The 16,055-nt window shown below is 45.9% G+C and overlaps 1 protein-coding gene across 9 annotated transcripts in view; it reads left to right on the forward strand.

The window, feature by feature from the left end:
* Positions 1–16,055, forward strand: part of LOC106092407 (FERM, ARHGEF and pleckstrin domain-containing protein 1) — a 265,925-nt gene that overhangs the window by 214,659 nt on the left and 35,211 nt on the right. The window contains exon 13 of one of the 9 annotated variants that reach the window (XM_059363714.1): positions 101–11,116. The exons of the other annotated variants lie outside the window; for them this stretch is intronic. Within the exon in view, the coding sequence (XP_059219697.1) occupies positions 101–10,940 (10,840 nt within the window). The 3' untranslated portion in view covers positions 10,941–11,116. Of the gene's footprint in view, positions 1–100; positions 11,117–16,055 lie in introns of those variants that run through there. 9 annotated transcript variants of the gene reach the window in all.

Consider the following 16,055-nt stretch of genomic DNA (forward strand, 5'->3'; position numbering starts at 1 on the left):
TCAGCGGGGGTGTTAGTGGTAGTGGTGGTGGTGGTGGTGGTGGTGGTGGTGGTGGTGGTATTGGTAGTGGGGGCTTCGGTCTCGCCAATCCATTGATGTTGAACAGCGAGAGAGTCAAATTGGCTTTCTCGGAGAACTATCTCAATCCCTCATCCATGGATTCGCAGAGTTCGACCTCGGTGAATAACATGCCTAGACATACACACTCCTTGCCTAGAAACTCCGAATTGTCGGGAGTAGATTCTGTAGATTCGTATGATAGTCATTACCTAACCCATCACTCGGTAGGTCATTTGCCCAAGACCTCGGTGAATATTCCCCCCACAGGCCAACATTTAGTAGGTTATCGTAGCAACATGTATAGCGCCACCATAGAAATTAAGCCATCGGGCTCCAGCGGAGTCCCCTTGGTGATAGATGATCGTAGCTTGTCGGGTTCACCCTTGGATAGGTTTAAGACCTCTTCGGAGAAGTTAGAATATCAGATGTCATCCTCGAATCTTTATTCGACTGCCACCACTTCGTATGGCAAACCGCCAGTGGCCGGCTATTCCAGCGAAAGTAGGGACGAGGAGGAGGAAGACGACGACCATGATCTGCATGCCGTAAGGCGTATTCAACGCATTCATCACAACGGCGAGGATGATGATGATGATGATGATGACGACGACGACGACGACGACGATGATGACGAGGGAGTGGAGAACATATACGACCAAGTCGAAAAGGAATCCTGGTTGAAAAGCACCTCTTGCAAAGATCTTTATGACTATTCCCACTATGAGCGGGAGCAATCCAAACCCATGACAGCTTTCGACAAGGAATTCTTCTCATTTAATCGTATTGATTCTCCCATCACACGCTACGACGATTCGCGCCATTCATTGTACTTCACCAAGAATCATTCGATAGATGCCACCCAGGACTTCTCACCCCTGTCGCACTCCAAGGTGTATTCCTCTAGCTATCCGGGTACCACCTACAGCAGCACCCAGGCCCACGGGCATAGTCATCATCGACGCGGCGGCTATGGCCAACACGTTGACTACTGTGGTTCTCAAGATGATATTTCCCAGGACAGCTATGAATTATTGGAAAAATATGATATTGACTTCTTTAGTGGTCGTCGTCGTTCGGAGGATCATATGCGTTCTTGTTCCCTGGACTCCGGCAACTACATACCCACCGACGACGAGTCGGTGTCGGAGCATCAGAAGTATCGCTCGGCCATGGATGTGAAATGCAAGTCGGCCGCTGAGCTTATGAATGAGATTTGGGACATGGAAGATCCCCGGTATTTGCCTAGGGAAAAGCTCTCGGTGAAATCGGATGGGAACTTCTATAAGAAAATCAAGGGCAATTTGTCGCGCACATCGAGTCAAGAGTCCCGTTCGGATATCTATGAGACGAAAATCTCGCGCAGCTCCGACTCCAGCAAGAAATCGCGCGACAGCCTCTATCATACGGACAGCAAGAAGTCGCGCGAGACCACCAAGTCGAAAACTTCGGAGGCCTCCTCCCAGGACTCCAAGGAGTCTCTGGTGGGTGACTATCTGGGTAAGAACTACGAGATGCCCACCACCACAGGTAAGAACTACAAACATTTGAGCAAAAAGGAGAAATTTGAGAAGTTCCTGCAATCCAGCCAGGAGTCTAAGAGTGACTACTATGACGCCGTGGAGGCAGTGGATCCCGCGGATGGCCTTAGGCCCAAAGTCAAATCGCATGATTGCCTGCTCTCCGACACCCAAGGATCATCGGTGAACAGTTCGTTTTACGATAGTCGCGACGTCTACTCCACCTTCCCCAGCAACAAATCGGCCAAGACTTCCAAGGTGCACTCGATAAGTTTGCAGAATGTGGAAATCGAACGAAATGCCAAATCTTTTGGCTCCAAATCGCCCGACTCGGCCAATACTCCCAAGAAGAAGGAGGAGAAGGAGATACAGACCAACGACTCCATTGACCAGACCGCGCCCTTCAAGAAATCTGATTCACAATCCTGCAAAATGTCGGCCTTCCGCCGTCGCTCGGATAGTGAGAACATATTCAGCTTCGATAGGGATCGCATCGAATGCATTCAGAACTATGGCAAGCAATGGGAGTCACCGGGTCGGGAAGAGAAAGCCCCCAAGCAGAGTCCTGATTATCCTCTCACTCCGGAATTGGTATCGGAGTTTGAGAAGCAGCAGGCGCGGGCCATGAATCAAAAGATCACACGCAAGGAGGAGCTAATGGCCAAAACCCATTTCGAGGAGTACAACCCCATAATGGTGCCCCTCAACTATGCCCATGCCACAGTGGAGAGAACCAAAAGTGATCCCAATTCATTGGCCAATCGTAATCGTTTGGGCAGCAATTCTCGCCGTCATGTGCTTATGCATCAGAAATCCATCGATTTGACGCCCGCTGACTCCAGCGATGAGGATTACATTTATAAGCAAATACCCAGCGCCCCTCCTTTGTGTAAGGCCCATGGAAATTTCGAAATACCCAAGTGCTATGATTCACCAATGAAAACGACGGAGATTCCCAAAATGGGTTTCGAAATGCCCAAGTCCTTCTTCAGGGAATACGAGAGACGCTTCACCAAGGTGCTCAAGGAGGACATACCCTATGTGCTGCATAAGCGGCATGTCATGAATGGCACCGCCCCCTCGCCGGTGGAGAAAAAGTACAGCAAACCAAAATCCCCCAAGTCACCAAAATCACCCAAATCCCCCAAGTCACCGAAATCGCCAAAATCTCCCAAAGCCGAAGCTTCCAAGAGCCTATTGCAGCCTGACGCTGCTGATTTCTTGCCCGAAATTTTGGATAGCTTGCTGCCCGCAGAGACAAAGGAGTTTTTGTTCACCCAAAACATAGACCTCTCCAAGGTGGATCCCATTACCCTGGAGGTGGACAAGACTATACCCATCATACAGCTGTCGTCGCCCACAAAACGTGATATAACCAAACAGATAGAACCCTCACTGCTGGAGAAGCTGAACAAGAAACTGAGTCAGATTGAAAGTGATTCCGCCACTAGTTCAAGAACTGAAAGTCTACAGCAGCAGAAGAACAAACTGGAACAGAAGCAGATCGAACTTATACAGAGCCTAAGGGCCGAATTGCAGGCTAATGCTCGCAAATCGCTAAAGGCACGCGTCATACCCAAGACCAAGGTGTCGGGTAAGCCCAAGAAGGCCAAAACCCGCATAACTTCATTCTCTTCGGACGATGAGAGTCTGGACTCGGATGATGTTTTCGGTTCGGCGGAGGCCATACCCGATCGCCTGGAGTTTTCGCCACCACAATCGCGCAAAGAAATCGAACCTATTTTGAGGATAGAACAGAGTCGCCTTATCTCAGCCGCCTGGGGCCGAGGACAAACTATGAGCTCCACAGAGATTGAAGGATCGCCACCGCAGTGTCGGCGTTTGGCTGAGCTGGAAAGTCGTTACCATACCCAAAAACTAGATCCCCATTACGCCAATGCCTCGGAGCTGAGGCGCATATCGGAGCGCTCCATATCCATACCCTCCTCCGAGGATGAGCCCCATATGCCCTTCCGGGGACGCATGGATGAGTGCACCAATGATTATCAGCGCAATGAGAATATTCCTTCACCCATTTTGGAGCACACAGAATTCTTTAGAAGCAATGATGACATCTATGAGACTTGTCACGAGGAACGTATAACCGAAATGGGCATTGACTATACTCTCAAGAAGAAGACCTCGCCCAGGCAAAGTGCTACAGAGAAAAACACCAAATCCAAGGTTAAACTACTCGATGAGGTCATAGATTCCTCCATGGTTATGCGCTCCAAGGGTCATGCCCCCATACTCTTTGCTCATGCCCGTCTAAATCTCTCCGAGGGCTCGGTGTCCTTGCAAAGGCAAAAAGCCGCCTTGGAATCCCCCACCACGGAAAGGCGGGCCAAGAGTTTGGACACCCCCGTTATATCCCTGCATAGATTGCCCCACATGAATGCCTTCTCATCCAAAGATGATACGGTGGGCTTCGAAGAGGAAGCTGAAATACTGGAAGAAAAGTCCTTGGAAAGAGCCAGGGCCAATCAGCATGAAGAGGATACCGCTGATAGTGTTCACTCCTGTGCAGGATCCATACCCACACAGACCTCCTATGCTTCGGTGATGAAGGACTCCCTGCTTAGTGCTGTAACCATAGACGATGAGGAGATCCAGCTGTTGGATCAGCTCAAGTACATAGAGAAAATCGCCTTGCAGGGTGTTAAGATCAAGGACAAGAAAAAATCCAAAATGAAACTCAAAAGTGGTGACCATCTCATATTGAATATCCCCAAATATCGCTTTACGGATTGGTCGCCCTACAGCTCGGCCAATAGTTCACGCAAAACTTCCCCTGGAGTCTCCAGGGCCAGTAGCATAGAGAGCACTGGCAAGGGAAAACTCAAGCTTAGCATGGGCGATATGTGTAAAATAAAGCCGGGATCCCGCTCAAGGCCCGAGTCGAGACGCACCAGTGCCGATGACATAAAAAAAGATGGCAAGGGCAAGAAAACCAGCCCCAAAGAGCGACCTCGAACCATAGAGACGCGACGCTTAAGCAAAGACAAAAGCAAAAGTCAGGAGGAAACTGAGGCCGACATAGCCAAGCGCAAGGAACGCCAACAGAAGCTCTATGAATCGGCCATGAAACAGACCATAACCATGTTGAGTCCTGTCAAGGATACACTACCGCCCTTTCCGGCTCCCGAGGATAAAATCTCGGTAAAGACAGAGGGTGATAAGATCATCATAGAAACCGAATTCAAGAGCAAGGCCGAGGACCATGTGCTCATAGCCAAAGCACCCAGAAAACTGGATACCTCGTTGACGAAATTCAGCCGCAGCTTTGATGAGGGACGCAGTCCCGATAAGCTGGACAAGGCCAGTCGTAGCTTTGAGGATCGCAATAAATCCTTTGAGGATTCAGAAAAATCCGATGTTCCCGATGACATGGTCATCAAATCGCCCAAGAAGATTGCCAAGAGCCAGGAGATGAAGCAAAAGATCGAAGGTCCTGTGGTAATGCAGAAGCAAATTGAGGTCAAGTCCAGCAGCCTGGAGAAACATACCAATGACCCGCACCATCATCTATTGGGCGCCGATGTTAAGGCCCGTAGTTTGGAAGAGAAAAGGCAAACAACGCAAAGCGAAGTCAAGAAAAGCGAGGAGAAGACCCCCAGTGCTCCTCTACGCAGTGCCATAGGGGATCGCCGCATGTTTGCCCATCAATACAATGTCCAAGAAGATATTGATATGCAGGCTGTCATATCGGAGAGAAGGTCTTTGGAAATTCTGAAAAGATCTCTGCCCTCGGAAGATACCCGAGACAGTGATTGCACCTACAGTCGCAAGGCCTCGACGGCTGATAGCCTAGATTCCTTTGTCTCGGCCGATGATAGCCACTCGCCTGCCAGCAAATCCCCCATACCACCAGCCGAGGGGGTCTATCCGCATCGTGTGCCCACCATAGAATGTGAAGAGGCCTCCATTGAGGAGGACGATAGCTCCAGGCATTTAAAAGTCTCACGCATGGACACCAATCGCCTGAGTTTGGATCGCAGTCGCAGTGATGAGACTGGCTCCTGGATGACAGTGGAGTGTGATGAATTTGTGGGTTCCGATACCTCGGAAAACGATCCCCGAACCTTGGAGCCCGATCGTAATGTGCTGGAAACCCAGGCAACCCTGGATGATGCTGTTCCCTTGGAATATTCCAATTGTGCCACACCCACTTCGGACCTGAATATTTTGGTAACGCCTCCCAATACAAGTCCCATGGCTGAGAAAAATATCATCGAGTCCTTTGAGACTCAAAATGAGCTGCAGGAAACCAAGCGCAAGCCTACCCTGGAGAAGCAGAGCGACAAATCAAAGAGTTCAGATTCTTGGACCAGTGGTGAGAAAGACGTTAGTCCAGCTCGAGGAGAAAAGGGCGATTGGAGTTTATCGGTTAGCGGAGGTCGGGAGAAGAGTTCCGTCGAAGAAGAGTCCAGTGTCAGCTGTTCCATAGCCCGACCTTTGGGTATATCTCAGGATTTTGGTGACTTGGATGCCAAGAAATGCCTGGAACTCAAGCAGAAAATGTTGAAACTGGATGTGGATTCAAATGCCCCAGGGGGTGGTGGTGATAGCAAATACCATAGTCCCAGTTCATCCAAAGATGTAACGCCGACAAATGAAACGGCTCCGGAGCCAGGGGCCCCAGGGGCACAAGCCAAACCCTTAATCAAGAAACCCAGCACTCCTACGCTGGAGAAACAAAGCCCCATAGATCTGGGCACCAGCCTTGAGTCCTACCTGGATCCCATAGAGGAGAAAATCAACAAGATTTTGGAGCGTCCGGGAGACATCGAATTCATAGCCACCATGGAGAGGGAAAAGCCCGCCAGAAAAATTGAAAAGCCAGCCAGGAAACTGGCCGTTAACAAGGCCGAGGGGGAGAAAGCCAAATCGGGCAGCAGTTCCCAGGAATCCAAATCGAGTTTTGATTCCAAAGGATCTCTAAGTGTGGAATCGAGAGGTTCTTTTGAAACCGAAAGCAGTTCTGGATCAATGGGAGCCGCCCATCGCCGTGGCGAACTCTTGAATAAGGAACAGCAATCCACCTGGCGTCCCTTTCCCATAGAGAGCAGCAACAGCTCGAGCACCGATGATCCTTGGCATCATGTGGAGACCGATGGCGGCTACGAACGCTTCGATGTCAACCAGCCACAACGTGACTCCTCGGATAGTGAGTTTAAGGAAGTCTCGCCGGATGAGCAAAAGGAGAGCAGTGACACCAGTTTTCATGATGAGTTGAATGATTTTCCCACCACTTTTGGTTACCCGGCCATGACCAGCTCCTTGAATGGCATTGGAGTAAATCCCACAGACATCATAGGCTACAGCTCGGGCTTCACCTTGGGCCGTACTTTGTCCAGAATTTCCGAGCGCAGCACAGCCTCCGAGAAATCCAGCATGGATGATGATAAGGCATCCACCCACTCCATGAGTATTCATGACGAGTCCATAGGCTCGGCCACAGATCACCAGCCCAGCTTGAGCTCCGATTCGCGCAGCAACACCAACCTGAATTACATATCGGATACAGATCGTCGAACCTCGGCTGAAATGCCGGACATACCCTGCGATTCGGCCACAGGTGATCGTTTGTCAAGCACCAGCAGCTTCAATGAGCCCAAGTCACCCACCGTGGTGACGGGCAGATTTTCGGTAACACATGTCGATGAGCAGGATGGGGAGGATCGGCCCACATTAATGTGTCTTTCGAATGCCGGCAGCCAGGACTCGGAGGACTGGCCTCTGCCAGAGATACCCTATGATCATGTGCCCGTCAAGCCCATGGATTCGTTGTATGAAATACCCGATTTGGATAAACCAGTACCTAAATCATTCTGCTGGAAAGCGGGCATGGCATTTCCCTCGGAGGACTCCCAAGATTGGCCCACCCCACCCTCAAGTGCTGGCGGCACCCCAGTGGTGGTGGAGGATATAGAAACCTACTTCACCTCGGAGGCTCAAAAGGCCGATCAGGTTATGGTGGAGTCCTTTACCACCACCGAGCGCACCGATGATGAGGATAAGCTATCGTGTGAAGACTTCCCCATATCGCCACCGGATATGGCTAAAATTTTACCCTACGAAGATACCGCCTATCTGATGTCCGCTGCCTTTGAGGACAAGGACTTTGGGGCAGCTACCGGTGTTGGGGTGGATGAATATGTCCATGACTCTGCAACATGTCTAAGTTCGACATTGAATGCTGCCACCTGTTTGTCAAACTCCTTCAATGTATCCTGCTCTTCATCGTCGCCAAAGTCCCATCGCAATACCTCGTTGAGGAAAGATTCGAGTGCCGAGACGGTTATAATGTCTCAACCCACTAGGTCGCCGGCACCCCGAAGTCCCCTGTCGGAGGACGAGGTCTTCAGCAATGACGATGTTTTCATGCCTGGCACTATTAAAGTGCAGCTATCACCAGATGAGAATAAGACCCAGGAGTATATACGAAAATTGTCCAGGGGCTCCAACAATTCGGATACCTCCATTGATGATATCCTCTCGCCCACCACAGGCACAGTGCGTTATAACTATGAGCACCGTCTAAGTACGGGAAGTTGCCGTAAATGCAGCCACTCCAGCCATTCGGAAGAGGATACCAGCTCCATAGGCACGGACCTCGATGGCACCGTACGCATGGGCATGCAGAAGAAATGTACCCACAGTTCGCATTCGGAGGACACCTCCATAGGTTTGAGCATATCCGATTGGTCTACAGGCACCAATACCGTTAGGCAATATGCCAATCTCTCGGGCTCGGATAGTTTGTCGGCAGTCTCGAATCTTTCATGTGCCAAATCGGAAAAGTCCAATCAGACGCGCTCTAGTTTGAGCTCCATCAACAAATCGGCCGAAAGTCTTTGTGATAACGGCTCCTCGGATGGTCTGCGCTATGACATGCTCTCCAGCTCGGAAACGGATAAAATGTCCGATACCACCTCAGCGACCAAGAGTGACGATACAACATTGACTTTGACAGAAATGGCACAAACCATGTCGGAGTGGTCCACATCGAGTAGTCGCACTTTGGTGGGGTCTGCCCCCGGAGAACCCCCCACCATGGTGGAACAGAAGAATGGTAGGCGGGGCAGTTATATTGACTATCAGCCTTTGAAATATCACAAAGGTAGTCGGGAGAAATCCGCAGAGGAAGCAGAAAAACGAGGCTCCATACCTCAAATCCATAGGCGCAGCAGTAGCAATGGCCTACAAAGGACAAGCAATGAAGATTTGCCCACACAGAAAGCAGGCACCTCCAAAGGCAGTGATCCCGCCAGACCCGGCATGCCAGTGCGTATTACGGGCAAAGACGATATGAGCGAGACAAATGCAGCTCGCAAGCGTAGATCTCTGGAGATGATGTCCAAACGCTATCAGAGTCAGGAGCTGTGTTCGGAGAGTGAGACGTTTGTGGAGAAACTGTATTCGCCCAGTGAAAAGTTAACAGAACGCTATCAAAGTCAAGATTTTGTGGCTCTACATGCGGCGGCGGCAGCGTCGGCCGCCCAACAGGCCTCCGGGCCTCCCCCAGTGGCACCCAAGCCTCAGAAAGCCCGAGCTCCACAACCACCTGCGGTTAAAACTAAACCACCAGCACCCCAGCCACCCCCCAAGCCGATTAAACCAAAAATGACTGTAACCCAGCCTCTAATGCAAGCCTTACTGAAGCATATGAAACAGCCGGGAGTGGCCGAAGAGGCGGCTGCTGTAGCAGCAGCAGAGGAGGAGAAGGACCCCCAGCAGCGGCAGGAAGACAAAGTTGAGGCTCCCAAGGCCAAACAACCGCCACCGCCCATACCCTCAGTGCCACCCATAACTTCACCCACAGATCTGCCCCAGACCATAGGTCCTCCCGGCGATAAGCCTTTGGCCAAGCACCACAGTTACGATGACAAAACCCTATCCAAGTCACAAATACGCGAATACAAGACCAGCAAAGTACGACAATCCAACTCGTTCCACGAACACATGCTGACGCAATCGCAACAATCATCGATGGAATCCATGCCTCCACGCATAGATGAGGAATCGTCCTCAGTGGGTGGTGGCGGCGGTACCACTACCACCACAACAACGACAACAGTTAACAGCGGCAATACCACAAGTGCCGAAAACTCCTCACCCATGATGTCCACCAGGGCGGAGAAACTGGTCAAGTGTTCGCCTTACTATTCGAGCAGTCTTAGCTCGGAATCGCCACCCAACCAGCTAATACAGAAACCTCCACGCAAGGGCTCCATATCGCGGGCTCCCATTGTCAAAAGCCCACCCAGCGGCAATGACACGGACAGCTCGGTCGATGTACGCACCACAGATCCCAAGTTGAGGACGCGCGGCTACCGCAAGAAACGCCAGATAACGGCCAAACGCATAAGATCTTCAGATCGGGCACTCGTGGAACAGGAAAGCTCCGAATGTTCGGAGGGCTATATGCCAGAAATGGACTCGGGAGGTTCGGATCCTTCCTACCGCCATGAGTACTATGAGTTCGACGAAGAGCTGGAAGAACGTGAACAAGAAACCGACGAATATGATGACTATCCGCATCATTATTCCGGTGTGGCCTTTTCCTCCACATCATCGGCCTTTGAGAGTCTCGATATGACTGATAATGTGGATGAAATGGGTTTTCCACGCTATGACCGTTTGAGTCACATCACCAATCCCATATATCAGCAATCCCTACACCACTATCAACAACAGCAACAGCAGCAGCAACAACAACCACGCACAACTAGTAGTAGTAGTAGTAGCAATGTAGCCCATGCACCAACATCAGCTTCAGCAAACACCACAGCAAGTAGCCATAGACCAGCCCCCGGCAATCATCCCATGCCTCCATCTACGGGACAACCCATAAAACCGGCTCGCACCAAAAAACGCCAATTGAAACGGGAAGACTCGGTTATGGGTTCCCAATCACAATCCTCGGCCAACTATTCCCAATACCATGAGCGTTCCTCTGCCTATTGCAATCCCGAAGAGAGCGAATTCGAAACGAAGGGTGGTCTATCTGATGATATGGCCAATAGTAGTGAGGACAGCAACAATAGTTTCTATCACTGCACTGGCACCATTAAACGTTCCACCGCAGCAGCCGCAGCTGGCAAAACCAGCAGCAGCTCAGCGACATCTGTTGGCAGTGGTCAAGGTGGTGGTGGTGGTGGTGGTGGTGGTGCCAGCTCCAGTGGCATTGCTCAGCAAAGGCGCAAGTCGAAATCAAGTGAACTAGATTTGCCATATCCAGATTTTCTGTCCGACTATGAGAGCGAACCCATTGAATATGAACGTTTTGCCTGTGGCCTCGATATACGAGTGGATCCACCACCGAAATTTCATGATTCCGATGAGTTAAGCGATCAGTAAGAGACAGCCACCCTAGCAGGAGGGTGGGTGGTGTAGCAAAACATAAACCAGAACCAAGGGTTGTTCTTTGAAAATTTGTGAAAAAAAAACACTAGGATTTTGCAATAGATCCGCGTACTATGTATTGAAACTACATAAAACCAAAATAAAGTTGTGCAAAAGTCCACCCTTGAGAGAAAAAAAAACATATAATCAATCCCATATTCTAACGCGAAAACAAGTTAAACTGTAACCATCTTTGTAATCATTCGTCAAAATATGCATGTTCTTGAAATCCATATAAAGTAGGAGAATCCAAAAGAAAAGTACATAGTCTAGCAGGGTGTTATAGGGAAATGTTGTAATGAAATTATTGACATTATTGAGCGTTTTTGATATGTTAGGAGGATCCTTGTTCAGTATATTGACTGGTTTTATTGACATTTTTAATATTATGATTAACGGTAAGCGAACTACAATGGTATGATTGTAGCCCAAAACTTCGTTTAATCGAATGCTGATTTCTTTATCGCACCACGATATGTTAAGCCCACTATGTGTTATGAAATGGTCAACGTTTTTAAACAAAACCAAGGGATTTTATTTTTGGCTCTCACTAAAATACTGCTCTTAATATTTTGTCACACTTTATTTTATTTTTTTTTTTTTTTTTGAAAATATGATATAGAAGGGACCAGCGATAGCTTAAAAACCTCCAATTTTTTAACTATAGATACTTAAACTACCCTTTTCCAAAGGAAAAGGTAGTATAACCTCCCTTTTCTAAAGGACAGGGTACTAAAACCACCCTTTTCCAAAGGAAAGGGTACTAAAATTACCCTTTCCAAAGAAAAGAGTACTAAAACTACCCTTTCCCAAAGGAAAGGTTACTAAGACTACCCTTTCCCAAAGGAAAGGGTACAAAGCTACCCCTACCCAAAGAAAAGGGTACTAAAACTACCCCACACCAAAGGGTACTAAAACTACCCTTTCCCAAAGTAGAGGGCGCTAAAATTACCATTTCCCAAAGTAAGGGTGCTAAAACTACCATTTCCCAAAGCAAAGGGTACTAAAACTACACTTTCCCAAAGGAAAGGGTACTAAAACTACCCTTCCGCTTAGGGAAAAGTACTAAAACTACACTTTCGCAAAGTAAAGGGTACTAAAACTACACTTTCCGATAGAAAAGGGTACTAAAACTACCCTTTCTCAAAGTAAAGGGTACTAAAACTACCCTTTCCCAAAGGAAAGGTTACTTAAACTACTCTTTCCCAAAGGAAGGGGTACTAAAACTACCGCTTCCCACATGAAAGGGTACCAAAACTACCCTTTTCCAAAGGAATGGGTACTAAAACTATCCTTTCGTAAAGTAAAGGGTACTAAAACTACACTTTCGGAAAGAAAAAGGTACCAAAACTACCCTTTTCCAATGGAATGGGTACTAAATCTATCCATTCGCAAAGTAAAGGGTACTAAAACTACACTTTCCAAAAGAAAAGGGTACTAAAACTACCCTTTCCCAAGAAAAGGGTAGTAAAACTACCCTTTCTCAAAGAAAAGGGTACTAGAACTACCCTTTCCCAAAGAAAAGGGTACTAGAACTACCCTTTATGAAAGCAAATGATATTAAAACTACCCTAAAACTACCCTACTACTAAAACTACACTTTCCCATGGGGATGGATACTAAAACTACCCGTTCTCAAAGAAAACTACTCTTTCCGAAAGAAAAAGATACTAAAACTACCTTTTCCCAAAGGAATGGGTACTAAAACTACCCTTTCCCAAATGAAAGTACAATCCTTTCGCAAAGTAAAGGATACTAAAACTACCCTTTCCCAAAAGACAGCTTACTAAAACTACACTTTCCCGAAAGACAGGGTACTTAAACCACTCTTTTCCAAAAGAATGGATACTAAAACTATCCTTTCGCAAAGTAATGGGTACTAAAACTACTCTTTCCCAAAAAAAAGTGTACTAAAACTACATTTTCTTAAAGGAAGCGGTACTATAGCTACCCGTTCCCAAAAGAATTGGTGCTATAGCTACCCGTTCCCAAAGAAAAGGGTACTAAAACTAGCCTTTCCCAAGGGAAGGGGTACTAATACTAGCTTTTCCCAAAGGGAAGTGTACTAAAACTATCCTTTATTAATGGAATGGGTACTAAAACTACCCTTTCCCAAAGGAATAGGTACTAAAACTACCCTTTCCCAAAGGAAGGGGTACTAAAACTAGCCTTTCCCAAAAGGAAAGCGTACTAAAATTACCCTTTCCCAAAGAAAAGCGGAGCCTCTGTAGAGTAGCTCTTCAACTTTTGATGAAGTATATATATATTCTTGATCGTTGTAAAAATCTAAGACGATCTAGCCGTATCCGTAGGTCTGTCTGTTGAAATCACGCTACGGTCTTTAAAAATACAGATATTGAGCTGAAACTTTGCACAGATTCTTTTCTTTGTCCATAAGCAGGTTAAGTTCGAAGATGGGTTATATTGGACTATATCTTGATATAGCCCCCATATAGACCGATCCGCCGATTTAAGATCTTAGGCCCATAAAAGCCACATTTATTGTTCGATTTTGCTGAAATTTGAGATACTGAGTTGTGTTAGGCCAGTCGACATTCTTCTTCAATTTGGCCCTGTTCGGGCTGTTATATAGACCGATCCGCCGATCTAAGGTCTTGGGCCCATTAAAGACGCATTTATTGTCCGATTTCGCCGAAATTTGGGACAGTGAGTTGTATTAGGCCCGTCGATCCAGATTTGGATATAGCTGCCATATAGACCGATCTCTCGATTTAAGTTCTTGGGATCATAAAAGGCGCATTATTGTCCTATTTTGCTGAAATTTGGGATAGTGAGTTGTTTTAAGCCCTTCGATTTTTGGATATAGCTGCCATATAGACCGATCTCTCGATTTGAGGTCTTGGGATCATAAAAGGCGCATTTATTGTTCGATTTCGCTGAAATTTGGGATAGTGAGTTGTGTTAAGTCCTTCGATTTTTGGATATAGCTGCCATATAGACCGATCTCTCCATTTTGAGGTCTTGGGATTATAAAAGGCGCATTTATTGTCGAATTTCGCTGAAATTTGGGACAGTGATTTGCGTTAAGCCATTCGATTTTCTGTGTTAAGCCCTTCAATTTCCGTGCCGAATTTGTTCTAAATCGGAACATATTTCGATAAGGATGCTATGGTTTGAATAAAATATGAATTTTGCACCGAATTGTGGCGAAAGGTGGTTTACATATATACCCAAGTTGGTGCGTATTTAAAGTTCGGCCCGGTCGAACTTAATGCCGTTTTACTTGTTTGTGAATGAAAGGGTTATCAGTTGTAGTTCGGTCTTGTCTCCTTTTTTTCTGAATGGCTTTGTGTCTTGTAACTAGATTGCATTGGCGAGCTGATTCCTATGCCCAATGACCGTGTCCCCTCCTGTCTTACCTAATTTTGCTTGCAATCCATCGGCTCCTGCTGCCTTGTTATTCTTCAGCCGGGTTACTGCTTAGCAGTCCATATTCTATAACATCATCAGGAATTAGTTGAAATGACAATTGCCTCGTCACCAGTACTGTCATACCAACAGATTTACTTCTTTGTCTTCTCTGTAGGATGTGCCTATCAAATTTCGTGGCAATCATTTTTCACTTTTTTCTGTTTCTTCATAGAATTTTTAAGTTTTTGCAGGGTGTACCGTGGCACAGCGGTTTTTCCTCAAGACAAAATTTCAATGAAATTTTCTCTTGAAATAAAGTTTTAATAAAACTTTCTCTTTTGAAATTTTCAAGAAATTTTCACTAAAATTAAAATTCATATAATCGCGTATTTTAGTCAAACTGATTGATCCATCGAAGGTTAGACACAAACGGAAGATCAGGCGGCCAGTAAGACGGACGGATATGATCCACGATGGTGTTGAAAATGATAATCTAACGAATAATCCGAAAAGCGTCCACCAGTGGTGCGGTATTTGCATGCTGATTTTTCTGAAAAAATCGTTTCTTCATTCTTTGTCTTTTCTTCTAAACTCACTTAATTATCTCCCCTTGTTGTGTGACATACGATTGGTCATTCAACTCTACGCAATTCTATGAATTGATTCACATGACCCGGCAGTAAAAAGCCAAAAACAAATGTGAAACAAATAAAATTAAAATTTCAAACAAATCTTTTCTAAAGAGAAAATTTTAACCAGATTTTCCTTAAAGATCAAATGATGACAATTTTCAAATAAAAACATGCAAATTTTCCAAAATCGATAATTTTTAAAAATACAAAATTTCACTAGTTAGCTAAAAAAAACCGAAACCCCGGTTCTTGAAAATATGAAAATTTTTGAAAATTTTACTATTCAGCAAAAAAAAACCGAAAACCCGGTTCTTGAAAAAATGAAAATTTTTGACAATTTTACTATTCAGCTAAAAAAACCGAATAACCGGTTCTTGAAACCCGAAAAACCGATTATAAAACCGATAAAACAAACTAATCAGGCTAGTATTAACATACGCCACGTAATGGTGATTTGTTTGTCCTCTATATGTACTTCTGAAACATGAACGGCTGTTATAACTTTCAAATATCCCAGCAAACATAGTGGGTACCGTCATTCGCATATTAGGTTTTTGAACAAAAGAGTTTTTTTGCATTTGTATTATTCAATTTTCTGATGGCCTATAAGATTTTCTGACTTTATTTTTATAATTTTCAACAAGGATGGTCCATGTCTAGATTTATTTCCCCAGATGGTCGGTTATAACAAGGAGATATTATCAAAAAAAAATATGAATCCAAAAAAATATAACATGAATGTTTAAAACTAAGAGAATAAAAACAACATGCCCTATATATGTACTTGTATTATGTCAGTACTAAGCGTAACTCTACTCCTTTCAAATCCCAACAGCAGTTTAATTTCTTTGAGACTGATTTTTATTTCTGTGAAAATGAAAAAAAACCAAAATCTATACACAAAAAAGAAAACTTAAACCGAGTATAAACTGTTTTATAGTTCAAAGAAAAATAACAAAAGAACAAAAATGTTTTTTAACAATTATTTTAATAATTCAATTGCCTAGAAACAGTCTAAAAAAGCAACACTCGAGAAAAAATGTAAGGCAATAGTTGATTTTATCAT

The sequence above is a fragment of the Stomoxys calcitrans genome, chromosome 2, assembly GCF_963082655.1.
Source record: "Stomoxys calcitrans chromosome 2, idStoCalc2.1, whole genome shotgun sequence".
Lineage (NCBI taxonomy): Eukaryota > Metazoa > Arthropoda > Insecta > Diptera > Muscidae > Stomoxys > Stomoxys calcitrans.